We start from the raw sequence: 27,607 nt of genomic DNA, 5'->3' as shown, positions 1-27,607 counted from the left end.
AGTTCACCACAGTGAATATATATATATATATATATATATATATATATATATATATATATATATATATATATATATAATATATATATTAATTTGCTTATACACTTCTTTATTCTACTCATATTTTCGTTGTATTGTTTACAATAACTCAATTTTAAAAGTTTATTTTGATAATACAATAATAATTCATTCTCATTTTTAAACTAATTACGTCAGTGCCACCTTTCTATTTTTACTTTCTCCAACTAGTTTTCATTTTCCTTGTTTTACCTACTACTGTACTTAATCTGCTATTGTTTTATATTTGAAAATGTAATGACTGCACTTAATTATAATCAGTGGTGTAGTTCAGGTATATGTATACCCACTTCTTTTTCAGCCAGTATTGAGTATACCCACTTCTAAATCCCCCCTGATGTACACCGTTCAGCCATGGCCTACCTTCCTCTGCCTCTAATTGGCTGGTACCCCTTGCCTACACTGATTGGCTAACTTTTGGCATAGTCAGAGGCAGAGTAGGGCGGGTCATGTCGAGGAAAACAATCCTTCAAATGCTCCCAAATAGCGACCCAGAAATATAGCTCAGGTGAATTGATTTGACCTCGTACACGAGATACTTGATTGTGACGTGGGTTTGATTCCCAGGATGGACACTGCCAGTTACACACTAACTACATCCTCTAGTTAAGTTTTAAAGTAGCTAGGCTAGTACTTGATTTTTAAGTACCGGTAAGTTAAAACGCAAGAATGGAGACAAATACATTAAAATTCAACACAAAACAATACTGAAGTCTAACAAGACTGTTTTTCATAATTTTTGTTCATTGTTCACTTTGTAACTTGTTTTATAACATATAGGCTACTTTGTTTGCCTCACGATAAATACATTTTACATGATTTCAGGCTGCTTGTGCTACAAAAGTGTTCTGAACAGGTCACAATTATTTTATTATTGTGAGCAAGTACAAATGATGGATTTTGAATTCTTACATGTCACTGTTTCTAAAAGAGGACGTTTTTCTGGACTACTTATATGAAAAAAATGAAAATTGAGAGTATACCCGCTTCTCCAGGGACCACTACACCACTGATTATAATTAATGGGTAAACACAAATATGTCTTAGATTTGACACCCTGATAAAAATGGAGTGGAGGGACACTTCAATTACACCAAAAATGTTTTGGAATGCATTTCTCTCATTTTGTTTGGATTTGTAATGTTTTTACCATGCAAAATACAATTCATGTAACATTCTCAATGACACCACTACCAAGGTTCCTAGGCTCGAGTGCCTGCCAGTCTACCAATGAAGTCTTGTGTAAGGCAATTAAATGCTCTTATTTTAGATGTCAAAAGGTACATCATTTTCCAGTGTATCCTATTTTCATGCTATTTTTATTTGGTGGTCTTCCATGAGATTTCCCTCATATAAAATGTGTGCCTCGTTTCAATAAAATTTGGAAACACATAGTTGACTACACTGTATCATATTTTCTATAATAAAGACATGTTGTCGACATGCAATAATGTACAGACAATCAAAAGTCAAGGGAAAAAAACTTTATTTGTAATGACAAATGCATGTTTCATCCTTGAAAATGCCAGTACAGTAGTTTGTCATTGTCGTATCACAGTGGTTTTGTCTTGTCCCATGTCCCATCCAAGGAGGTGCTGGAATTGTGGCCTTAGGCTTAAGGCTGGGTTTGGGATTTGGGATTTGGAGACGGTTTGGGGATGGGAGTAGGGTTAGGAACAGGATTGGGGTTGGGAGTAGGGTTAGGGTTGGGATTGGGATTGGGATTGGGATTGGGAGTAGGAGTAGGAGTAGGAGTAGGAGTAGGAGTAGGAGTCGGGGCAATAAAGCATCCTCTCTTGTGCCACTGCATGTCCCTCACACGTCGGACAGACTGGATCTGAGGTGCAGTGGCTCCCCAGTCATTCCAGTGCTTAAAGTCTCCATGTTCAAACACATACTGACGTCCTCTGTAGCCCGGATACATGTAGCCTACCCACCTTGAGAGGCAAAATACAGTGGACTGAATAACGGCTCAAACTATTACAGTGACATTTTAACGATGCTGATGATATCCAAAAGTGATGAAAAGATGAAATGGTATCTTACGTTCCGTTGATGGCCTTAGCACTGGCCACACGATCCTGGAAACCATAAGCCCACAGACTGGGAACATCATCGTCAACAATTTCCATCTTTCTGCCTTCAAAGCCTGCGTTCTCAAACAGGTGCAGCTTGTGATCTGCATTGTCCTGGAGAGCAACACACACTTGAATTTCCTGTTGAATTTGTTGATGTTGCAATAGTAACAGGCATTATGGATACAGACCACTTTTAGGGGCCTGAAAGAGCTCAAACAGTAGTGACTCTGACAGCTGGTCCAGGTGCTCCAGCGGGGATACTCCCCCTTCTCCAATACAAATTTTTCGCCTGCAAAACGCGGATGTTCAAAACCAATCCATCTGCAACAGAAGAGAAAAAAACCACTGTACTGTACACGCTTCCATCCATGTTATTTGTTGGGTGTCTTTTAGAATCACTCACGGTCCAGATTCTACAATGACTGAGCCAATTTTTTCTGTCTTCTGCAGCACATCTTTACATTCGCCAGTCAATTCCACTTTCTTTCCACGGAAGTTTTCCAACTCAAAAACTGCCAACTATAACATACATTTTAACAGCAATAACCAAGTCATTTTTTGTGTGTGCAAATTCCCGTTTTACTCGATGTGTCATTTAGGTACCTTATATGAGGCTCCAGCTCCTCCTTGGCCTTTCTCTGCAGGGAATTGGTCTGGGCCTCCTTGTTGATCTGTCATGTTGGTGCTATACAATTCAACATTTGATGTGTGTTTACCAATATAGACAAACAGAACAGCGCACTCACACTGTCGGAGCCTCCCGGGCTAATTTTAAATTCACTACAATTACTTTTGTATCTGTTAATTCTTTTTCCATTGCATTGTACAGGCAAGTGACAACAACAATATACAGTACAGTACTATTATTACACTTCTGAACGTTTGTGTGAGGATCTCAATTCAGTTAAACAATAGTGCTGCTGTAAAGTATACTTACACCAGCATTGGATCACATTAGATTGTGCAAATGATAATAAAACAGTTTAACAGGATCAAATTACAGACTAGTAGCAAATACTGTGTTTTGAAGCGAGCATTTTGATGCAAATTAGACAGAACTAGTAAGAAAGTTGGAAAACAAACTTCAAGAGGGATCTAGGTCATCATTTTTTTTCACCTGGATGGCTTGCGTCAGTGTACCTGGTACAAGCCAATCTCCCCGTTTTCCCTTGTTCTTTTCTTTCTTGTCAGTCTGTCTTGGTGTGAGGGTGTGGAGGCCTGGCGAGCAGTCGGTGGAGGCCAGAGGGGGTATTTATGGTTTATTTCTGGCCACAGCAGCAAAAAGCCTGTTGATGCAGCAAGTCTGTCGCACCCATTGTGTCCATCACACTGCTTCTCAATAGGCTTGCCCTCTGTCCCTGGCAGACCGCTGCCCAGCTCAGCCCGTGCTGCCATCCTGACCATGATCCTTTAGTGGGCACATGCTCTGCCAGCCAGCCAGCCAGCCAGGAGAATGAGCTGAGATCACTGTCACTCAGCAACATGAACCCGACCCAGCTACCTTGCTCTGCACCTGCATTCTTCTTCACCTTGTGTGCTGCTTCTTTGCTTTTGAAACAAACAACATACACTCAAATATATTTACTAGAAAAGCTTTTAATAAATTGCAACACATTGCAAATTAATGACTGGTGGTCAATATTTTTTCATTGGAAAACAAAGGCACTTAAAAACATCTCAAGTACGATAGATAAACATATTCACATAGTGCGGTAGCATAATAGCATTCCTCCATTTCCTGCAAGCTTGCTGATGTTATTATTAGGTGTTTGGATTACTTTATTGTATTCTGAAAGTAAGAAAAATGATTGTCTGATCACTTCTATGTGTAGAGGTAAATACAGTGTATAATATTTCTTTAAGTGCAAAGGTTTATTTTAAGAGATCAAATTATGTTCAACTAAAGACAAAGGGGTGATCTACATTGACGAGAACCTTTGAGTGACTAGAAATCGCCTGCAACAGCGTAATGGCATCGGTCCCGGTCAATAGCAGCTGACAAACAGCAACAAAGAAGAGCAGAATGAAAAAATTGTCAATTTATGTCATGTTCCGCATTTCAATGATGATCACTCTTGAATTTGCAGCATTAGTTCAAACGTGCTTGGCATGAATATAAAATGTCACAAAGCATGGCAAATCATTTACAAAACAAAACATTTGCAACGACTTACATATTCCGCCTCAGAAAAGCCTGAATTTCTTTTTGCATATTTCAGATCTGGTTCAAATGTACAAATAAGGCACTCAATGTGCAACCTTTAGACTTTGGTGAGGTGTCTCTCAGCACAAACATTTGACATGGATGGATTATTTCCTTTGGCACAGTGGTTCCTATAGGGAACACAGTCCAAAGAAGATATCACATCAATGAGACTTTGATAGTTAAGAGTCCAGGATGCCAACATATTCTCACTTTTTTTTGGGGGGGTATTGAATTTAGTCCTCACCTACCACATGCCACTCAGCTACCATTCCCCTTCAGGTTGACTGATTCGCTTTTTAGACTTCAACTCTGTCAGCCAAGCCGGAGAGACCGCACTGAGAGAGACACACAGACACATTTTGTGAAAAAACAAAAACAAACAAACACTTATTTGCTCAGCACTTATCTTTGTTTTATGGTGGTCTTACCCTCCATCTGTGGCACCTATGGGTGGAAGTACTCGAGCGGCTCCAGCAAGCTGGGCAGCAGAGCGAGGAGGTCGGGGAGAGCGAGAAGACAGTTGGGAAGGAGATGGCACCACTTCATCATTTGGACTTTCCTTGTCTTCTTCAGGCTCCGCTCGCCCTTCTGCTCTCTTTTTCATCTGGGCCTGATGAAGCATGTTAAGTGCAGTACCATCACAGTGTAATATACAGAGGCGAACCAAGTTCCCACATAGAACATACAATATTGGGTAAGCGCCAGGAAACTTGTGCTCTAACCACTAGCTACTGTGTAAACAAATACAGTGCAGCTCAGCCTTAGGCTAACGGACGTCATAGCTAGCAATTTGCATTTTGGCGTAATGACAAACTCATTTGAAACAGCTATTAAAACTGTACCATACTGTACATAAAAATATATGTTATTGTTCTTAACTTCAATAAAATGGGTTGTGGCTTTGCAACAACAGGAAGCTGTTGTTCCCAGTTGAGAATCACTGAAATTCAAAAAGACATACATCTAAATGTCATCTCTTTGAACTTACAATTAGGGATAATGGGCTCACGCCAGGGAACACAGGCATCTTTCTGGAGGCAGGAGGAGAGGAGACGATCCGTTGTTTTGGCGGTTCCTCCTCTGAGTCGGACTCCTGTGGCCCTTCATCTGAAATTAGCAGTAAATTGATACATTAAGATATGAAGAGGGAGCTAAATTGACTCAATTTAAAACTTCCTAAGCTACATATATGGAAAATTAGATTAAGGATGACCTGTGGTGTCACAAGACCGCCAGTCCGGAGTCTCTATCGTAGATGGTTGCGAGCGGCTTGAACGTGATGGACGCGATCGGATGCGCCTCTTACCCAGGTCCACCCTGGATCTCTGTGCGCTGGTGTTGAGGAGAGGGGTGGAGCTCTGTGCAATGGAATAAAGAATTTTGCGTTAACAGAGTGGACCATTTGGCCAGGTCACTCTTGGAAAATAGATTTTTAATCTCAATGACTTTCTTACCTGGTTAAATAAAGGAATGAATGAAACATTTATAGTTGAACTATTTGAATATTGAACATTTTATGGGAAAGAAAATATGGCTCTAAAGTCAAGTTTAGAGTGTATCTAAGAATGACTTCTGCACAGGCAAATTTTTTGTTTTTGTTTTAGTGGCAAAAACAAAACAAAAACAAAAACAAAAAAACTGAGTTATGTATGCCATAACATTGCCTATAAAAAACTTTATGATGGTAACAATGTGGGCCAGGAGCTGATTATTTCATTTTTCAATATGTGTGTTGGAAAAACTGTTCCGACATTTGACCAAATCGGATCAATCTGTGTCCTCGTTTGAGCTTAATGTTTCAACTGTACGATGTGTATACTGTATATGCAAAGTGACACACTAAAAGTTTGTGTGCTTTTGTAAATCAGATTGCTGAATCGTAAGGTGCATAAGCAAAGTCACCACCAACCTCGGGGAAAGGAGACAGAACTGGTTCACTTGCATCAAAATCCTCAGAGGCCTCAGCAAAAGAATCAGTGAAAGGCTTCGGACTTGGTTGAAAAGCAGCAGTCCTTTGAAATCAGTCAGAAAAACATAAGCAGGCTCCCAAATGAGAACCCTCAAGTCATTGTTGCAACGCAGACACATCGTTGTAAAATTTTAAATCTAAAACCCAACTGTTTCTCAATTCTTGTGTTGTGCTGCTAACCCCTTGAAACCACTAGAGGGCGAAAGGAGATCAAAAGTGCAGGGAATCAATTTTGAGAAACAGAAACGTCTCAACATTGAGTTACACTTTTAAAAACCTGTGTTTACTTTTATATTCTATAATAGCCAGTTCCACATAGAGTTGATTTCAAGTTAATTTAATATTAATGTGACATTGTCAAACACCCAAGAGCTCCTTGACTTCAAGGTAACTGCATAGGATTAAAATGGTCATTATGCTCCCATGTCAGCCTCCATCAAGTAAACAGACTTCAAGTAAGTAGAGCGTAGTACGGGGCAACAAGTAAATCCTACCTGTCAGTTTTAGATCTCCATTCATAACCTGCATGCTGCCTGTCTGACTCAAAGTCTATCAAAGCATCTGTGTCTGCCCCATGTCCATGTGCCCGATAACTGCTGTCAAGATCCTGAGGGAGACAAAAAAATGTTTGGATATATTTACAAATTAACGTCACCTGTCACATTATGATGACATACTGTAGAACGGAAGGAGAAAATGAACTGTGCGCAGGGCAAAGATCAGATTAGACTACAGACAGAGAAAAGGCTGAGGAGCAGCCAAGCATGCGTCTTTTAATGAGCCGTGCTTACTATAACACCATAAACATGTGTTTGCAGGCAAATGCACACACGACATACAGTATACTTAAGTACCAAATTGCTGTCATACCCACGTGTTGGAATGTACATCAACTGTCAAGGGGGATGTCCCAATATTGTGCTGTCTGATACTGTCACTTAGATAGAGGGAAAAACACCACCTAGCCTACACATGATTTTATGAAACAATACAACATGAAAGAACTAAATACTGTACATACAGAACATATTTACTAATGGTGATTTTCCCTAAGGCATGGCGTTTATAAGGAGCAAAATGCCACTGTAATAGAATGAGGCTATAATTCTTGTGATACATAGCATTATGTAGTCGTTAAACAGGTTGTAATTACTGACATAAGAGATAAAAGAGATGATTTATTACGGTAACATATCAAATATATGTACGGCCTGTTCGGACTGCATCATATTTTAGTTGAATTCTTCAGGAAAAGGAACACGAACACACAACTAAATGCTCATGCATTTACTGCTCATGTGAATCACATCAAGTAATGAGACGTTGCCATATAAACCAATGGGTGTGTCATAGCATCTTGTTCTCACATGCCAAATTTTAGAACAGCAAAAGTATAATCTCACTTTAACATTAGGGACCTGCTGCAGTGTTTCCTGATAAGAAGATTCAAGATTTTAGCTTAATATGCTAGCTAGCAGCATGATACAATTTCATCTACCGTGCTGTGAAGAATGAATAAAAGGACATTATGGCTGGCCGTACTATTTTTACAGTTAAAAATGCAAGCTAGCCAGTTTGTTAGCATATTTACTGTTAGCATTGTAGCATTTAGTGTTTGAACACAGTCTAATATTACAAGACTCACGTATGGTGACAGGCTGACAGCATAATCAATCACTGGTACTGTGTGTACCGTTCGAAATGAACCTGGCCAAAGGATGAATACATGCAGACTGAGATATTCCAGGACAATTTAAAAACCCAAACAGGTTCTTTTTTAAAGGTCTCAAAGAGAAACATGAAGTAAAAAGAGGATGTATGGCCCCTCAGAATATCAATATTTACTTGGTTACAAAGACAGAAACACTGAGGGTAGTTTGAAAACAAGCATGAAAAAACAGGGTGTGTACTGTAGACATATTTAGCCAAAGTAGGATGGACCTCTTTGTGTGACACGTTATTGCCACATTGTTATTGTCCGCTGCTTTATCTGACACACACACACGCGAGGGAAAGGGCACACAAAACTGATAAAACACCACATTTAGAAGACCTTATCAGATAGCCATGTTTTTCCTGAAACAGACTACGACTGCCCACTAAGCTCCATATTGTCATTGGCATAGGTGTGTATTGTGTTCATTTGATTGGGACAGTCCTACATGGAACAATATGGGCTTGGGTCAGGTAAAATCATTAAGAAACAGTTTCCCTCTCTTACATTAAATAAACCTACTCATTCAAATCTACAATTCACAGGCCTCCCTCCTGTTGATACCGTGAGGCAGTCATTTTGAGTGTATTGCACATACATTGAAAAGTACCGTGTCATCATAGGAACCATTAAATTTGTTGTTTTCGATAATGACCATACTGTTTTATGGAGATGACATTATTTCTGAGGGTGTCTGTGAGTCACAAACTGTGAAGATCCTATCACCACAAATAATAGGTTATTGTCCATGTGCCATCCATTTATAAAGTTTAATCAATATTGCTAAGCTTCTTTTGGTGTGTAATTCTCTTACGTGTACCCTTCATTTACTGGCTAACTATTTTACTGCTGTCTTAAAATGTTAGCAAAAGAGTAAAATCATTGGTGGCTTCATTTATGATATTGCATAGGGTGTGGCAAAAGCAGCTCTTACAGAGCAGGTTTCAGTGGTTCTCTTTTGCAGCGTTTGTCGACTTCTGATGGAAAAGCAGCGCATTGATCTCCTGCTACGGCGGGCAAAACTGCGAAGAGGCAAAATGGCTCTGTGCAATCTCCCTTCGCTATTTCCACTTTCTGTTTCCTCATTGTCCTCGTCTTCCTCTCCAGTGCTCCAGACAAGCGCAAGAGCTCCCTGAAAGGAGCGTCGTACACCGTCGACCCAGCCCGCCACATGAAGCTGAGCAGCGGACAGTTTTCCTCCAAAGTACTGCATGGTTGGAGAGCTCATAACTATCAGCTCTGATACCTGGGCCACCACGGCAAATGGCGTTTCCACAGAAAATGCAAGAGTGTGCCTTTTGTAAAGATAATGCCCCAAAAATTGTCATGAATTAAGCACCATTTTTGTTCTCATTATTGTTATGATTTCAGTTCACAGTGCCAACATGAATTTCCTGGAACCTGTTTTTTGTTGTCATTTAGGGCAGCAAAACACAGTAGTCATCAAATTCACTGCAGTCATTGAAAACAGCAGTCACAGGAAACTCCATCAAACCCTCCTTTGGTCTTTGAGGTTTAAAAAAATCTAGAAAGTGTACCTCATTATAAGAGTATAATCCCTGTGGCTATTGTTGAGTCTTCTTCAGAAACAGGCGGTTTCATTTCCATCTCACACCGTACTCTGAATACTTTTGGGAGGTAGAAAACCAAAAACAAGACATCCGAAAGCAGAGTCCGGGTCAGATCACCCCTTTATCACAAAAGAACGATGCTTTGTAAGGGAAGACACAAAAAGCAATGGAAGTGTCCTAGACTGGGTAATAATATAGTTGACAGAATGAAGCAGGTCTTCACTGAGGCAGCACGTTTAGCCAGGAAAACTCTTGGACTGTGGTAGCTGGAGCAAATGGGAGCTCTGGATCGGTCAGAGGACATGTGAACTTTCTTGCCTACAGTTAAGCCCATCCTCTTTGGTGTGCTGTCAAGTGGGGCGGGAGACAGGCTGGCTCTCAAAGCACAGGGGCGAGACGGACAGGCAGCATGTATATTCACCATGTTTGGTCATTGTGACATGCTAGCCTTTCAAGAAGATCCAAATGAGGACATGATGACCACACAACATCTTGATACTGGCCTATCTGTCTGTCTTTACGTGCTTTGCTCAGTAGTCTGAAAGAATGTACGGTACTCAGTCGGTTGCACACCTTGCGTTTGCTCATTAAACATTTGACTTGTTTAAGCTTTTCTTGGTTTAGTTTACTACATACATGATACAGAAGTAACAATATACATACAGTAGTCTATTGTTGAGTCTTCTTCAGAAACAGGCGGTTTCATTTCCATCTCACACCGTACTCTGAATACTTTTGGGAGGTAGAAAACCAAAAACAAGACATCCGAAAGCAGAGTCCGGGTCAGATCACCCCTTTATCACAAAAGAACGATGCTTTGTAAGGGAAGACACAAAAAGCAATGGAAGTGTCCTAGACTGGGTAATAATATAGTTGACAGAATGAAGCAGGTCTTCACTGAGGCAGCACGTTTAGCCAGGAAAACTCTTGGACTGTGGTAGCTGGAGCAAATGGGAGCTCTGGATCGGTCAGAGGACATGTGAACTTTCTTGCCTACAGTTAAGCCCATCCTCTTTGGTGTGCTGTCAAGTGGGGCGGGAGACAGGCTGGCTCTCAAAGCACAGGGGCGAGACGGACAGGCAGCATGTATATTCACCATGTTTGGTCATTGTGACATGCTAGCCTTTCAAGAAGATCCAAATGAGGACATGATGACCACACAACATCTTGATACTGGCCTATCTGTCTGTCTTTACGTGCTTTGCTCAGTAGTCTGAAAGAATGTACGGTACTCAGTCGGTTGCACACCTTGCGTTTGCTCATTAAACATTTGACTTGTTTAAGCTTTTCTTGGTTTAGTTTACTACATACATGATACAGAAGTAACAATATACATACAGTAGTCAAGTATAAAAAGCAAAACTTTTTTAATGGTGTTACAATTAAAATGAAATAAGGGTTCCATATTCAAAGCATAGCACCACAAGAAAGTTTTAACTTTAGGAGCAGCATTGCCCCCTGGTGGCGTAAGCATGGCTGGGGGTCCATTAGTGCTCTTAAGGTGTACTACACTCTGTACCACTATTGGGCAAAGTTTGGCCCACAAAGCCACATACTGTTCTTTAGTCCCGACCACCGAGCATTTATTAGCAATAATCCTACAATATTTGTACAGTATTGATTTTATTTTCCTATTTATTTTTTAAAAATAATTTAGCTAACTATATAATTGGTGAATTAATTTATTTATTTTAATTTTATTGAATAATTGGTTAATTATGGAGTGCACTTCTAGTGCTTTTATCTACAGTACCATCACTATGCCAAAAGAGTCAAACACACCAATGAGCGGCTGCTCCTATGAAAGGCGCTGCCAGGCCCAATGGGAGCAAATTAGGGTTCAGTCGATGTCTTGTTGCTCAAGGACACTTTGAGAGCAGACAGTTGGAGCCGTATGGAAGTAAATATGTGCCATCAGAATTTGAATTTGTAACTGAATTTTTTCATCTTTGAATTTTTACACCAAATTTTTCTCAAGTTGAATTTCTAATACAATTTTTTTTTTCGCCTTGAATTTCTAACAGATTTTTTTCAGCATCAAAATTCAACATGTTTAAAAAAAAAAAAAACGTAAAAAATTCAAGTGGAAAAATTATTCATTGTGAAAAAAAACATTCAGTGTGGAAAAAAAATCAACGTTAAAAAAATTCGGTGTAAAAATTTAACGGGACAAAAATTTAGTGCAACATCCGGGGATTTAAGGAGAAGCAATGTCCTAAGTCATCCAACGTCCAACCAATCAGATTTTGCTCCACTGGTCATGAGACACCAACACGGAAGGAGAATAGTGACGGCGATGCGGTGAGTCTGTTTACTCTCTTTGCCGTGGTTTGTGTTAATTAAATTGAGTAATAGTTATTATTACTTGACAGTTGACACGTTGCACATTATTGAACAATAGACACACCTAAACTTTGATCGAAGTGGCCATCGTAAAATCTGCATTTGCACTCAGCCCATGCTGTGACGTGGGACCGCTCCGGTCTCAGAGCCACAGTATGAGTATTCAACTCTTGAGTAGTCACCGATACCGATACCAGTACATGAAATGTACCCAAAAAACAATGATGGATAATTATAAAGCAAGCCATATAAATTCCACCATAGCATTTTTAGCTGAAATTTCATGAAATTAATATCAATTTTCTATTCTTCTAATTTGCAATTTCTAGCTCAAGATTGTAAAACGGCCACAAGAGGGTGGCCGATACTGGCACCGTAGTGAGTACTGATACCTTAAAATACATCCGGATTGGCACCTTAAGCGATACTTGGTATCGGCACTTGCCCATCCCCAATAATTAATCATAAATACAGTTAAAAAAAAGAGCATGCATTGATATTGTAATCATTAAAATAGACAGCTTTACATTTTTTATTTATTTAATTAAGTTAATTAATTTAAATACTTCCATTAAAAATGACAATGCATTATTATTTTATTATTGAAATGACAAATTAGCTGGCCCATCTGCAATTTTTTTTCCAATCAATTGTGTCCTTTGAGCATGACAGTTCATCCTTGATTTATACTAATGTTATTTCATTCTAATTCACCATGCAATTAAACTTTGTGCGAATCATTGGACACCAAGGTGACATTTAAAAAATAGTCTCCAAACATATAGTACTTTCTTCTTTATTTTACCTATACTTTACTCTTTTCTCTTTTAAGTGAATGCAACATGAGCAGTTCTACCTGATAATAGCTTTCTGCGTATGTAGGTTAGGGCTTGTTTGCTAAAGCATGCAAACAGGCAGAAAGACTGAGGGAGTATCATAATGACGCACACACACGCACAAACACTTCATAATGCATAACCACAGACATCAGCGCTACACAGAGCCCCGCTGTTTTCTCTGCAAAAATGATGCATGTTCAAACAGGCAGGTGATTTGATCAGTCTCTGCTTGCTTTGCACTCTCAATAGATCAGATTTTTGTACCATTAATAATTACTTTGATTTACTAAAATCTTGGGCAGGTTTAAAGGCTTGTGTTTATGAAAAGGTATGTGTTTATATACAGTTTAGACTGCACATACACTGTGTGTAAACATTAGGGGTGTGCCAAATATCGATTCTTATAAGAATCGCGATTCTCATTTATTTATACTCGTCTTTTTTTCCCCTTGTTTGTGTGTGCCTTAATTGGGAGCGCTGTTCATGTTGTATATGATTTGGCTACTTTGGGGCAGTGTGGTTCCGCGCGTTCTGATGCATTGTTAAGTTGTAACCACTGAGAGTAGAAGCAAAAAGTCATGATTAAGTTATTCCAATAAATGTTTTTTTGCAGCGTAGAAAAAGCATTTTGTATGAATAGCCGTTCTTTAAATAAATAAATTGAAGCAGAAATCATTGTCAATCAAATAATTTAGAATCAAAAATCCTTCTGAATCGAATCAAATTGTGAGACAGTCAAAGATTCCCACCCCTAGTAAACATATGCTGTTGTTGTCCATAACAAAAATAATTTAAAGGGAAAACGTTCAAAAAGGGGAAATCTGTATTAAATCCAGTGGAGCGCAGAACTACGGTAAGGTTGTACTGTTAATAAAAGTGAAGAAAAATGCAAAACACTGTACTGTACACAATTACTGTATGCTTCTTTGTCCAAATACACTGTAGTGAGCAACAGTTAATATGTTGTATGTGCCTCAACTTCTCTAAACATTATGATTAAAATTGTGTTAGTGGAAAATGAACCAAACCACAAAAAACACCTATTTTTTCCCCTATCTCGTGAAGGGTCATTATGCCACTTGCTGTCAACTGAAAATGACATCAGAGTTGCTCAGGGCTCAAATAACAACCAATCACGGTTCAGTTTCAGAATATCTTGTTTAGACTAGTGGGGGTGCATAGAACATATTATCGTAAAGAAACTTTTTGGGTTGACTTCCCCTTTGATAAAGCTTTACCTAAATAGGGAGAGCAGAGGCACAATGGCTGAAAAAGTATACCAACACCACTTCCTTGAAGACATCACAGTCTAAACCACACAGATGCAGACCATGACTTCACACACAACTAAGTGGAGAATAACAAATGTTCTGAATATAATTTGACAATCAGCAACGAATTGAAACTTTTCATCACCAACTCAGAAGTCCATATTATTATTATTATTATTATTATTATTTTACTCCTGCGCTATACAGGTATCTGTTTTAAAAGAAATACCACCAGAGGCAGACCATATGTTCATGATCACTCATCTACTACCATCATGACACACTTAAGTATTTGTAATGGTGACGACCAAACTCACACTCACACACAATAGACAGGCCAACAAAGGCATGTTTTTAGGGCATGGCGTAACCAGGTGAAGCGAGTATAACAAGATTTTTTTTTTTTTTACGTGTAGGACAGTCAGCTGTCAATGACAGTGGTAAAATATCACTTACACAATGTCTGCAGAATCACTTTTGTGTTTTTACCCAATTTATACATTTATAGTCTGGCCTTTCCCTACAACAGTGGTTATAAAAACTCTATGCACCCCCAAACGCCAGGTTATTGTGAAATAAAATAAAAACTAGACCATGATAAATCAATTAAAAACTTTTTCACCATTATTGTGATCTACTGTACAACTAAATTGAAATAATGGAAAAACATATTTTCAGAAAAAAAATTAACAACTGAGAGTGTGTGCGCACACTGATAAGTGAGGTATGCCTGTGTTCATAATTAACCAATCACATTCAAACTCATGTTAAAAGGAAGTCAGCACACTGACCACCATTTGAAATGCCTTTGATTAACTCTGAATAAAGGCTTAGATACACCAATCCTACGTCGGGAGTCGGACAGCGTTGGGCCGATGGCATGCGCCGTCTGATCAGTGTATAAATTACGTAAAGTCGGATCGAGTTGGAATACGTCGGAGGGGGCGTTTTCAGCAAATTTGACATGTTGAATCGGCATCGGGCGTTTGATCTCTGTGATGGGCTGTTAGCTAGCGAATCAGCGCACGGGGCAAGAAGAAAAAGTGACAAACTCAGATAAACAGTACTGATGGAAAGCCTGGTTCATTCCCCCCCCCCCCCCCCCCCACTCATTTTGCGCATCGTCACCCTGCTGAAACCTACGCATTTGAATGTACAATACTGTATCTGTCTGGACAGAAGATCGGGAAGATGACTTTGTCTCTTTGATTCAAGAGAGAGCATTGTATGATATTACCGTCAAAGGGGATGCCGACAAAGGTATGAAAGCCTAACTATGGCATCCTTGCCTTGGTCGCTGTAGTATCCAGGATTTTGCCCATTTTGTGCGGTTTCTCCTTATCTTGCGCCTTTGCTGCCTTAATCTTCGTACAATTGCAAGAACAAGGGTTAACAATGACAACATTATACGATAATGCGCAAAAAGCCGGAGGGTTTCATTCACGTGGGAGGGCATCGTGAGAGAAAAAGTAACTGGTATGCAATGTTTACGTTTTTATATCTCTCCCCTGTAAAGAGGTTTCTGGTTGCCTTTAGGAATAATGACTACCGCCGTCGATGGTATGAAGGGGAATTACTTCTCGCGCATGCTCTGAAGGTACGTAATAGTTGGGGTCGGTGCGGTGTGTATTTATGTCATTTTTCGACGGGACGTGCCGACGTCTGGGCTGACGCCATAGGGGGGTAGGCGTCGTTCACATTTGGCCAATGTCAAATTGGTGTATCTAGGCCTCAAAGTTCAGTGTTATAGTAGGCTTTTCCTGATGTTTTTTTCCCCCCTTGCTTTCATAATCACATACTGTTTCAATTTCTTTCACAAGGCATTGGACACAAAAACATTTCCCCCCCCCCATTAGACATGAAAAATGGACTTGCTTAGTAATGTGGAACATCTTTCTTCCTTTGTTTCTTGTTTAATTAAGCTCATCTGGGAAACTAATCATCAGGGCAATCTGAGAATCACATCAGTGAACTAAATACACAGGACAAACAGATGCAAAAAGTGCCACAAAACGTAAATCCTATTTGCACAATAATTTGAAACAGACTGATTTTCCCGCAAGCCTGCTGGTTGCAGCCATTTACTGGACTACATTTTTTCCCTCCATTGATTCAAGACAATCAACATGAAATCCACACCCACCAATTTTGTGTATTAATAAAAACAGATTCTACCCATTTAAATATCATAGCTACCTTATGCTGAAATATAAAGACACACAAATTAACCGTTGTATACTCCATCATGGTATATGTTGAGTTCATGTTAAATGTACTCTATCATGGATTGTACAGATCGATACAAAGTTAAATAATTTGAATTTACCTCATGCTTGTGATATTTGCCTCCTTTTGCCAGATCTATCTGTGGAAACTCTTCCTCCTGCTCTTGAGACTCCTGTTCTTGCTCTTCTTGGTCCTCCTGTTCCTCCGGGCTCACCAGGGTTGATTTTAGATCAAAGCCCCCCTCAATCTTCACACTCTCTCGTACATCTCTCTCCTGAGAGCCAACACTGAGAGGCACCAGAATGTCTACCGTTGTGTCCCGTGTGGTTACATCCACTCTAGGCTGTGAACCCCATCGAGTTCGCTTCACTGAAAAATCATCAAAATGACGAACATTGACCAAAGGCTTAAGATCACTGACTGAGAAGTTGTCATAAGCCATCCCAGTTTGTGCAGAGGATTTGCCCAAATCTTTAGTGTCAAAGCTGATTAAATTTGGCTTAATTCTATCACTGATGTCTTGCCTTCTTCTCTCTTCTTCCCTTTGTGCTTCTTCCATCTGTCTCTCCATCAGGCTCATTCTCCCCTGCTCTTCCTTTTGTTGTTGCATTTTCACCTCTATCTTCTGTCTTGTTCTCAACTGCTCGTCCTTAAGTGCTTGTGCCACCCTAGAGTGCTCCCACTCCTCCCGTCTCTGTCGCTCTTCTTCTTCCATCTTGAGGCTGAGTCTTTCCATCTCATCTCTCCTGTTTTCTTCTTTCAGTCGTTCCCTCTCCAATTCCTGGCTCCTCTGCCTTTCATTTTGTTCTATCTTCAGCTTGAGTCTTTCTATCTCATCCCTCTTTCGTTCCTCTTCCTTCAGTCTTTCCCTCTCTAATTCAAACAGTTTCTGTCGTTCCTTTTCTTCCATTGCTAGCCTCACTCTTTCGATCTCCTCCCTCCTCTCCTTTCTTAGCCTTTCCTGCTCCAATTCTTCCCTTCTCAGCCTCCCCTCTTCTTCCCTCCTCAATCTCACTCTTTCAATTTCCTCCCTCCTTCTCTCCTCGTCCCTTAGCCTTTCCTGCTCCAATTCTTGCCTTCTCAGCCTCCCCTCTTCTTCCCTCCTCAATCTCACTCTTTCGATTTCCTCCCTCCTTCTCTCCTCGTCCCTTAGCCTTTCCTGCTCCAATTCCTCCGTTCTCCATCTCTCCTCTTCTTCCCTTTTTAGCCTCAATCTTTCTATATCTTCCCTCTTTCTCTCCTCTTCTATCCATCTTTTTTTCACCAATTCCTCTCTTTGTTTGTCCTCTTCCAACTTCTTCACTCTCATTCTTTCAATCTCCTCCCTCCTTCTGTCCTCTTCCCTTAGCCTTTCCCTCTCCAATTCCTCCCTTCTCAGTTTCTCCTCTTCTTCCCTCTTTAGCCTCAATCTTCCTATCTCCTTCCTCTTTCTCTCCTCTTCCCTTAGCCTTTCCCTCTCCAATTCTTCCCTTCTCAGTTTCTCCTCTTCTTCTCTCTTAAGCCTCAATTTTTCTATCTCTTCCCTCCTTCTCTCCTCTTCCCTCATCCTTTCCCTCTCCAATTCTTCCCTTCTCAGTTTCTCCTCTTCTTCCCCCTTAAGCCTCAATTTTTCTATCTCTTCCCTCCTTCTCTCCTCTTCCCTCATCCTTTCCCTCTCCAATTCCTCCCTTCTCAGTTTCTCCTCTTCCTCCCTCTTCCTCAATCTTTCTATCCCCTCTCTCCTTCTCTCCTCTTCCCTTATCCTTTCCTGCTCCAATTCCTCCCTTCTCAGTTTCTCCTCTTCTTCCCTCTTCAGCCTCAATCTTTCTATCTCTTCTCTCCTTCTCACCTCTTCCCTCTCCAATTTCTCCCTTCTCTGTCTCTCCTCTTCTTCCCTCATTAGCCTAAGTCTTTCTATCTCCTCCTCCCTCTCCTCTTCCCTTAGCCTTTCCTTCTCCATTTCCTCCCTTCTTTGCTTTTCCTCTTCCCTCTTCAGCCTCAATCTTTCTATCTCTTCTCTCCTCTCCTCTTCCCTAATTCTGTCCCTCTCAATTTCCTCCCTTCTCCTCTCCTCTTCTCTCATCCTTGCTTTCTCTAGTTCCTCCCTTTTTTGTCTGTCCTCTTCTTCCCTCTTTAGCCTCAAATTTTCTATCTCTTGCCTCCTCATCTCCACTTCTCTCAGTCTTTCTTTCGCCAGTTCCTCCCTTCTCTGCATCTCTTCTTCCTCCCTCTTCAGCCTCAATCTTTCTTTCTCCTCCTCCTCCATCTTCTGCTCCTTTCTCCCCAATTCCTCCCTTCTCTTCTTCTCTTCTTGCCTAAATCTTTCTTTCTCCTCCGCCTTCATTATCTCCTCTTCCTTCAGCTTCTCTTTCTCCAGCAGTTCCTCCCTTCTTTGCGTCTCCTCCTCTTTCTTCTTAAGCCCAAGTCTTTCTTTCTCAACCTCCACCCTGCTCTCCGCTTCTCTCATATGCTTGGCTTCTTCTTTCTTCTTCTTCTCTTCCTCACTCTGCTTCTTCTCCTGTAGTTTAAACGTTTGATTTTCACTTTCCTCAGCTTTTCGCCTTTTTTCAAATTCCAAATGTTTTATTTGTTTCATCTCACTTATGTCCTCATCCTTGCTCTTAGTTCCTACTTCCTCCGATTTGCTTTCATCTCTTGCTCCCCTGGCAAGAAGACCTTCACCATCGTCTCCCCCAACCGAATCAAATTGAATAGGGCGGCGCTTGGCAGCGTCTCGTCTTTCATCAATTTCATAGGAGGAGGCGTCGTCAGCATCATCATCTTCTGATGATGATGCCTTGTGCTCCAATTCCTCTGATGTGTGAAGTTGTTTTGTTGGCGGGTTTTCAGTTGTATCAGACAGTGATACGGTCCCTGATTCAGAAACAGCTGGCAATTTGTCAGTCTTCTCTATAGTTGGCTCAGCTGGAGTCACTAAGCTGCAGATGGGAAAAAAAAAATTTATTCAAAAAGCCAATGCTCATGTTAGCTTTCATGCAGTTTTGTGACATGAAGCCAAATACAACTTCACTTGTTTACTTACTCATTCATAATTACACACATTGGACAGTGACCGACTAGCTGTAGCCCTACTCAGTGCAGCAAGATAAGTGACCGTCGTCTTGTTAGACTGAGCACTTCAACCGCCTACATTTACGAAAATAGTGAACACATTTTAGTCCAACTAGTAACTATTTAAGTCAAGTTTTTACGTGACGCAAGTCACAGTAATTAGGAGAACTCAATTTGGAGAACCTCTTGGAATTTCAGACTGTATGAGCTTAATGATAGATACTTTTAATTGAAACTTGCCAGCTAATCGGGAAAGGGTTTCACCAAGTAGCAGGCAAAATGAAAGGATTAATTGTTGTCAGTGTGGACATCTGTGCGAGGATGCCGAGCTTTAGCTTCATAAGAAATAACTTCAAAATCAAATTCTGTCTGACTGTAACAAACACACTGTTTGTTATGTCTACTTTGTATATAGCACTTTAATCATGTAGCACTTTTGCACAAGTCACTTGAGAGAATGCTAATTAGCTCTAGAAAGAGTCATTGCATATTGTTAAATATTTATTGAACTGGTTGCCCACAGGTCTGGTCATAAATGCCATCCCGGGGAGGGCGCCAGCCTGTGGAATAGATGTGATTGAGCAATGTGCAATATTTTCTACTGTATATTTCAAATTGGCCTTTCTTTTGGGTGTTGTGTGCTTGCGGTGAATAATGTGTGTGTGGTATTTTTTACTTACATGCTCTTGTGTGGTGTCGGGTCAAAAGACTCCCGAGTAAATCAGACACTACCAAAAGATTGCGGGCTGGACCAAGTGGAGGAGTGCGTAGGGGTGGTCAAATAGTTTTACTAAAGTTTAGTATTTAGTTTATTGTCTAGCTGGGTTAAGTTAGGGAAATGTTTGTTAGTATTTCTTTAGTTTTGGGTTATAGTTTTGCATTGAAGGAGTTTAAGTTAGGATAACGAGCTGATAGTTTACACCTGTGGAGTTTATTGGTTTGTTCCAATTGTATTGTTCCTATTAAAGGTGCCTATAACATCATTGTGAGGGAGAGACTGCTGCTGGAGAAGCCACTCTCCTGAGCCATTCTGCCAATGCACTTTTTTTTGCAAAAAGCACTTTTTTTGCGTTTTTGCACTTTTGGAAAATAAAAAGAAAGAAAAGAAGTGCCACCTGAAGCCATCTGCCTCTGTACTCACTATCCACCACTCGTGCCTGTCTTGATCACACTGACCAATTATGTACATTAATATGTGAGGTTTTGTAGAGATATGATGAGAAACAATTAGTTGTGCAAATACAACTCTAGTTTGAAGGCATTTTAAACCAGATTTTCTATAGACAATATCACACAAGTGTTCCTCAAATAAACCATTTATTTTTTACACTGAAGCTTGATTTGAAGATAATTATGAATTGAAACGAAATCGGCAACAAAAAAAATGTTCAGCCTGGCTGTTGTTTACTTTTGCGCTCATCATGCACGTTTCTTGAACGTCCCTCCACACAAACGCACACACCCAATCACTTTCTAGTTAAGTCTGGCTAAACTTTTTATAAAACTTTTTTTTTGTGCAATTTTACAACAGTTGTTTACAATAATTTGTGAACTGTACAGTATAAGAATTTTTATTCCACAAAAAAAAGTACAAAACATTTTTGTACTGTTTTGGGTGCTTTTAGGCCATGAAAAAAAGTGCTTTAATTTAATGGACAATCGGCTTTAATGGATAACCACTCCTCCACAATAGTCAGTTAAATTGAGGTTCACTCTTCAGTAATGTTTGAAGATGTTTGTAACCATATACAATGTTATTCAATTGTGTGGGGATTATAGTCTGTGATATATTTATGATTTAAACAAGGGATGCACACAATACCATTTTTTTCAGCCCAGTATACAAGTACTTGTAGAATTATGCCCAGGGACATAAAATCAAATATTATACATTAATGTCAACGACTTACATGTATGATTTTCAAGGACACTGGCAACACAGAGGAAGGAAGGCTTACTAACCTGGTCTCCTCAGTCCAGTTTTTGATTCGCTCCTTGACACCAGCGGTTTCATTTACAAACTCAGGCTGTACTCTCTTCACAACAACCTCTGGCTTTGACGCAGCGTCAAATAGAAGACTGATCCGACGTTTGATGCTACTACCTCCGCTGCTGTCTTCCATCACGTTGGCTTCATCACTTTCTGTGCTGGAGGGGTCTGGCATTTTTTGTTTCGACTCATTTGCATTTTCTTTTCCTTTTTTAACAGATGTGGATCTGCTGGGGTCAGTGAGTCGAGGGATACCATCAGCGTTAAACTTTGAGGTTAGCTTCATGGACAAGCGCTTCCTGGTTCCGCCCCACTGAAATGTTTCATTGGTTTTCGAGGAATCATTGTCCTGTGGTTCTTCAGGCTTTTGGATCGTGGTCACTGCAGATTTGTTGTTACTTTTTTCAACATCATTTTGTTTTGTGTTAGGTATCACCTGCGTCTCTGTTTTGTGGTTCGTTTTGGCAACTTCTTTCTGGACTGCAACAGGTTTGGTTTCAGCTTTGAATGGTTTTGTTTGATCTTTTGTATTCACACTTGTGGACTTTTGCTGAGGTGGTTTTGTGGCTGGTTTGGTCAAGGAGGGTTTAGGGGCAGTTTTAACCACTGGTTTTTCAGCCTTGTCCTCGGAGGACACATTGACAGCTTTTGGCGCATTTATGGAGCGAATGGTGTTTTTTTGTGCAGAGAAAGGTTTGGGAGCAAGTCGAGGCTTGGGGGGGAGAGATGGCTTGGATTTTGAGATGTCTATCACCTGCGAAGAGTCAACTGTGCTCTGCATTGTTGAGTTTCTAAAATGAGAAAGTGAAGGACAGGTGTTAAAAAACAGCAGGAAACTGGGTATTTATGGTTTCATCACTCAAACAATAATTACAATGCCATGAAGCCATCCAAATCGGTTGATTGTATGTTGTTTTTTTTTATCTCACTTTCATTCCCTTTCTATTCTGAGCTCCTGTTTTGATGCCATTGTTTTATTAAGCAGATGAAGACTGTTCTGAGAAGTAGTGTTAATTTTTATCCGCCATTTTTTAATTTAGTCTCAGTTTTAGTCCAATTTGAACCATGCTTGATAGTTTTTATCATAGTCAACCTCAGACTATAAATCTAGCATTTTAGTCTTTATTTTAGACCAAAGAAAACATACATTTATTCATTTATTTTTAGTCAACAAAAACTTTCAACGTTTTAGTCTAGTTTTAGTCAGGACAATCATTTAAGCTCAGTATATTTTTTGTCAGCATATTATGTTGAACATTTCGGATCTAAAACTATTTCACATAAAATTTTCTCTCATCTTTTTGATGAAAAACAACTTGACACACAATTATAGTATATCAACTAGTGCAGTCTTTCTCAACCACTGTGCCGCGGCACACTAGTGTGCCGTGAGATACTGTCTGGTGTGCCGTGGGAAATTGTCCAGTTCCACCTAATTGGGAACAACCAGTGTTGGGAGTAACGGCATTTAAACTAACTCCATTCTTTTTTTCATAAAAGGACTAATCTAACCAATTATTCTCCCCACATTTGGAACGCCGTTATTGTATGTGAAATGGGTTGCGTTACAATTCATTTATCAGTTTCTAAGCTGGAAGTAAGCTTATAAGACGTTGTGCGGTGACTGGCTCTGAAAAATATCATTTGCGCACAGTTAGTGGCACTGTTGTTGTCGGACCTCGTCACAATAAAAGTGTCTTGACAGCTGAACTGTGTAGCACCATAACAGCGATAAAGAAAAGATACCGACCGCCGACCGGTAAGTCTTTGCGACACACTCGCCAACTACGCCTAGTGTAATTAATAGCACCAACAATTGTATTTCTCTGATTTCACAAGTGCTAAACACATAAAAAGTGTAAGTGAGAAACGGTAAGCAGTTGTATAACATTTGTATGTGAACGATGCAAGATGCAAGCATGGAGTTGGACAGTTTTCTGACGTAAATCAATCATTAAACATGTCTTTTAATGTGTAGAATTATAAACTAAAGATATATCACCATACTCTCTGAATTAAAGTGTACAAAAGTATGTTTTCAGAGAGATCAAGTGGAAGCTGATGAATTTGAGGGGGAAATTGAGTTGTAGTTATAGCAATGTTGGCCATAATAGAATTAAGCACTGCATATCTTTTATATACTTGGATTATAATGTGCATAAGCACCAGTAAGAATATTTGAACTTTTGATTTTAAGATATTACTTTTTTTTCCAATTTATGTGAACTTGTTGCTCAATGATATACAATAGATATAATATAAGCGTTAAAAAATGAAACGCTATAGCCGTTTTAGTTTAGTTAGGTTGTTTTGTTTCTGTGGGCGGTGTGCCTCGAGATTTTGTCAATGAAAAAAGTGTGCCGTGGCTCAAAAAAGGTTGAGAAACACTGAACTAGTGGCTACTATGTCTCTATGCTGCGAGCTAGTAAATTAGCCAGCATTAGTTAGCGGTCGGATTAACAATAATATTATTGTTGGAACATTATAGCTGTTGGATTTATGTTACGTTATAACTATAATTTAATCCACCTCCTGTCTGTCCCATGTGTTTGTGCACGTTGCACTCGCTAGCTGCAGATTTGAAAGGGTGTGTGTCAATGTGGGTCACATGACAGTGTCACAGTGACAGTTAAGCAGAGACAAGATTTTACAAAATCATATAATTTTCGTCTCGTTTTTGTTCATGAACTAAAATGTCCATAGATTTTAGTCCAGTTTTTATTAAGTGAAGTACATTTTCATCTTGTCTTCATTAGTCGACAAAAATGCATATTGATTTAGTCCCAGTTATTGTTTATTAATGAGGGTTTCAGTCTAGTCTAGTTTTAGGCCGGTGAAAAATGTCTGTTGACGAAATTAGTTTTGTTTATTTTTTGTTGACGAAATTAACATTACTGAGAAGTTGTGCTTCAGCGTTGATCTTTAGGCCACAAAGTTCAGACTGGATCAACAGTGCCTCTGCCATTTACAGCCAGGCAGTGCACTTCATTTTGCCTTGACTGCTTCAAGCCATGCTTCACAAAAAAATGTATTCAACAGAGTTCACAGAATTCTTAACGATCACTTAATTATTATGTGCATCATTAATGTAAACAATTGGATACAATCTTATACTGTTAAAAAAATGAACTTTGCTAGCCTGGCATGTTTGACTCTGTTGATGGTTTATACAGTATATGGCAATTGGCACTGGAATAATTTAAATCCGATAAGTAAGGTATGATGATGATGATAAATAATAAATAATAATAATAAATAATAATAATAATAACACAGCCATCCATTTCTGTACTAGTGTTTATTGTAGGTCGATATGGCCCAAAAATAAAGTCTCTATTTTTTTCAGTCTTTCAGGACGATTACGATTTTGATCTAATAAACCCAACAAACGTTTATTTAAAGGTTTAATTTATTCGGGGGAAAAAACACCTGTACAAAATGTTAAGACAACAATAATGTATACTGATTCTAAATCAGTTTTAACATCAACTTAACATTCATAGCTGGGATTGCCACAATTAAGTAGTTCGTAACTATTGTTAACATGTCTTGTAAACCACCCATCCAGCATTCTGCCACTTGTGCAAAATTACAACTCACAATAACAACTGGATGTAACAGAACATAAGAACAACCAAATTCGATTTCATGATTTAGCAAATTTTTAACGATTTGATTTTCAAAATTACGATGAATCAAATTAATTTATTGCCCAGCCGTAGTTTATTGCCACTATAGTTTAGGGTGAGCTGGAGCCTATCTCAGTTGACTTTGGGTGAAATGTGGGGAATAGCCTGGACTGGTCACCTGCCAATCACAGCTAAATAAGTCAAGTGTTGGAAATACAATAAGTCACAAGCCAATCGCAGGATGGATGCTTTCATTGTAATTCTAGAATAGGAGGCTTATTTATTGATGTTTTTAAGTCGCAAATCATTACAGAACATGTACTTGGCCAAATTGAGTTAAAAATCACAAATTTAAGAAACAAGCAGAGTTTCAGAAAATGGGCCAATTTAAGTACTGTCTTACAAACAATACCCTACAGATCATTATCTTGTACTGAGATTAGTGTGCCACAGTTGTGGAATACTAGTGTGTAATGGTTACCAAACTGGCAAACTTCCAATGAAGTTGTGGTGTAGCAAATAGCTTTCCAAACTGTCGGTTGACGGACACATGAGCGGGGTCAATTAGATCAGGAAGTCATTATAAGAGCTCCTACAGCCTTGGCAGACAGTACTTCCTGTCCGATTTCCTCTGCAGCCCATTTAGGAAGCAAACTAGTTGGGCCCTCTACTAGTTGCTGCCAAGCAGTGAGATCAATTGAGGTCTCCATTGATTCAAGATGTTCAAATTACACAACTAACCCACTTTTATGGAAAGTCGTTTGAATATAGGCCTACACACTTTGCCATCACTAGTTAGACATTTCAGCACACCATTAGAACGGCTTGGGCACTATAGTAAAACAACTGTCTTGCTGGTAATGGTTTTTCCACCACCGTTTGGCATTTTGGACACAAGTGGACAACTTTGACATACTAGTAGGGCAACTAAATGTTTCTATTGAAGCAAAGCTGTGAACTTGTTGACATCTACATGCTATTAGTATGACAAGTGTTAGACATTATCTCAAATAATTTTATCATGCCATTTGTAGTAGCACAGTTTTCAAAAAATAGCAAAACAATTTCAACTAGTGTACAGTTTTGCCTCACTGGTAACATAAATAGTAGTCGGAAGTCTTAAAACTATGCCAAAGTTGTCCTAGTGAGCAAAAATGTCATACGGTAGATGGCAGTAGTGGAAAAAATGTCACTTGCTAGAAACAGTTGTTCTGCTTGTGACTTGTTTTCAAGTGAGGACAAAGTACTTCTCCTTAAGCTGGATATTAATGATACCAGCTTTCCTTACACTCACATTGAACATTTCCTACTGAATCAGTTTGGTGGTATATGGATACTTTAAAACCATGGTACGTCATGGGAACATTTTGACCAAACTCTCACAAGAGTGTTTACATGGAGTGTAAAGTGGCGTTTCCAAGTGTGTCACTACAAATTCCCCAGGCATTATTTGCAGTATCTGGTTTAACCTGTCAGTCTTTTTGAACCGACTGGTCTCTCAGATCCCCACCCAAAAGTTGAATGAATGTGTCTACCAATTGAACACAATATCACAATTACATTGCTGCCTTTGTTTGGTTAGAAACACCAATATTCAGGTCTACTTTTATTTGCATGGGGATGGGTGGTGTCTTTGTGTGACAGCCTAATGAGCCAGCACATCAAAAGCTGCCACCCACTTTCAAATCAATAGCATCTCCTCCTGGCAGCTGAGCGTGAGAAACGAACTGCTGTCTGGCAGGTAGAAACTGCGCTTGACAGATGATCATTATTCTGTGTGTATTTGGGCATAATCACGCTTTTCCATGGAACGGAGTAATCGTTCCGCTTCGTCATCTTTGTTTGCCTGCCCTCCTGTTACTCGCTGCTCACCTGCTCTAGTAGAGTGATGCAGCTTCTTCAGAAACCCATAAAGAACAACTACAAATGATAATACGGAAATTTAAAAGACGTTAGACCGAACTCTTTTATAGACAGGTTAATACGTTACAGATAAACGCGTCAACAGTGAGCTACCGGTCATTGAACTACCCTAGGAGAAACTCATTAAAAGTGTGTAACTTCAGCTAGGTAAACAATCAGACCGGTAAGACAACGCTTTTAAATCATCGAAATATACTCACGCTACGCAATTAAAACTCCAATATAAACTAGGCAAGCGTACTGTGCACCTGCTCCATATAGATGTAAAATAAGGTGTTTCATTTACCTTTTCGTCTTCACGCAATCATACAGATAAGGCACATAGAAGGACGTGGGGAAAAGTTATGAACGAGGAGGGGGGGTTGAAAACTCGCGTTATCCTCTACAGTCTTGCCTGCTTCTCACTGTTTTCCTCATTCCCACTAAGTAGGCGTCACAATATGTGCTCCTCACCAAACACTCCCTTGCCCTCCTCCACAGCACACTCCTCAACTCGACCTGCAATGCACCTTGGAAGTTAAGTTACACATGTTAGTGACGCGCGGTGACAGCGGAAAATACAGGCCAGGCCTTCAAAATAAAACCACATTGTATTTTGAAGCGTTTACCGTGTCTTAGCAAGGTTTTTACTATAAGTACACTCATTACACTCACCACTCAACATATTTTTTCCCCCACATATTTTTCATGTGCTCAACTCAAACACTCGCCCCTTTTCCCAT

General features: G+C 39.7%; 2 protein-coding genes across 6 annotated transcripts; both read right to left on the bottom strand.

Moving 5' to 3' along the window:
- Positions 1-1,544: 1,544 nt before the first annotated feature.
- LOC144056196 (beta-crystallin B3-like) lies at positions 1,545-3,675 on the bottom strand. The gene is given in 6 exon segments (XM_077572741.1): positions 1,545-2,012; positions 2,122-2,264; positions 2,342-2,474; positions 2,557-2,672; positions 2,757-2,838; positions 3,271-3,675. Coding segments are annotated over 6 exon segments (1,083 nt in total). The 5' UTR covers positions 3,558-3,675; the 3' UTR covers positions 1,545-1,690.
- tnks1bp1 (tankyrase 1 binding protein 1) lies at positions 3,554-27,392 on the bottom strand. Of its 5 annotated transcripts, none has more exons than XM_077572739.1 (10): positions 27,172-27,392; positions 21,306-22,124; positions 16,393-19,210; positions 6,823-6,935; positions 6,269-6,371; positions 5,573-5,717; positions 5,348-5,466; positions 4,788-4,969; positions 4,608-4,694; positions 3,554-3,701 (listed from the first exon to the last, which is right to left on the bottom strand). In XM_077572739.1, the coding sequence occupies exons 2-9, from the start codon at positions 22,112-22,114 to the stop codon at positions 4,622-4,624; spliced, it is 4,362 nt and encodes a 1,453-aa protein (XP_077428865.1). In that variant the 5' UTR covers positions 22,115-22,124; positions 27,172-27,392; the 3' UTR covers positions 3,554-3,701; positions 4,608-4,621. The 5 variants fall into 5 exon arrangements, with proteins under 5 accessions (XP_077428865.1, XP_077428866.1, XP_077428864.1 ...); XM_077572740.1 differs by having other exon boundaries at positions 3,555-3,701; positions 4,604-4,694; XM_077572738.1 differs by lacking the exon at positions 3,554-3,701 and adding an exon at positions 3,732-4,487 and having other exon boundaries at positions 4,604-4,694.
- Between the last annotated feature and the right edge of the window lie 215 nt (positions 27,393-27,607).

This window comes from Vanacampus margaritifer, chromosome 8 (assembly GCF_051991255.1).
Source record: "Vanacampus margaritifer isolate UIUO_Vmar chromosome 8, RoL_Vmar_1.0, whole genome shotgun sequence".
NCBI lineage: Eukaryota > Metazoa > Chordata > Actinopteri > Syngnathiformes > Syngnathidae > Vanacampus > Vanacampus margaritifer.
Note: the sequence above shows the minus strand (reverse complement) of the source record. Positions and strands in the feature narration are given on the sequence as shown.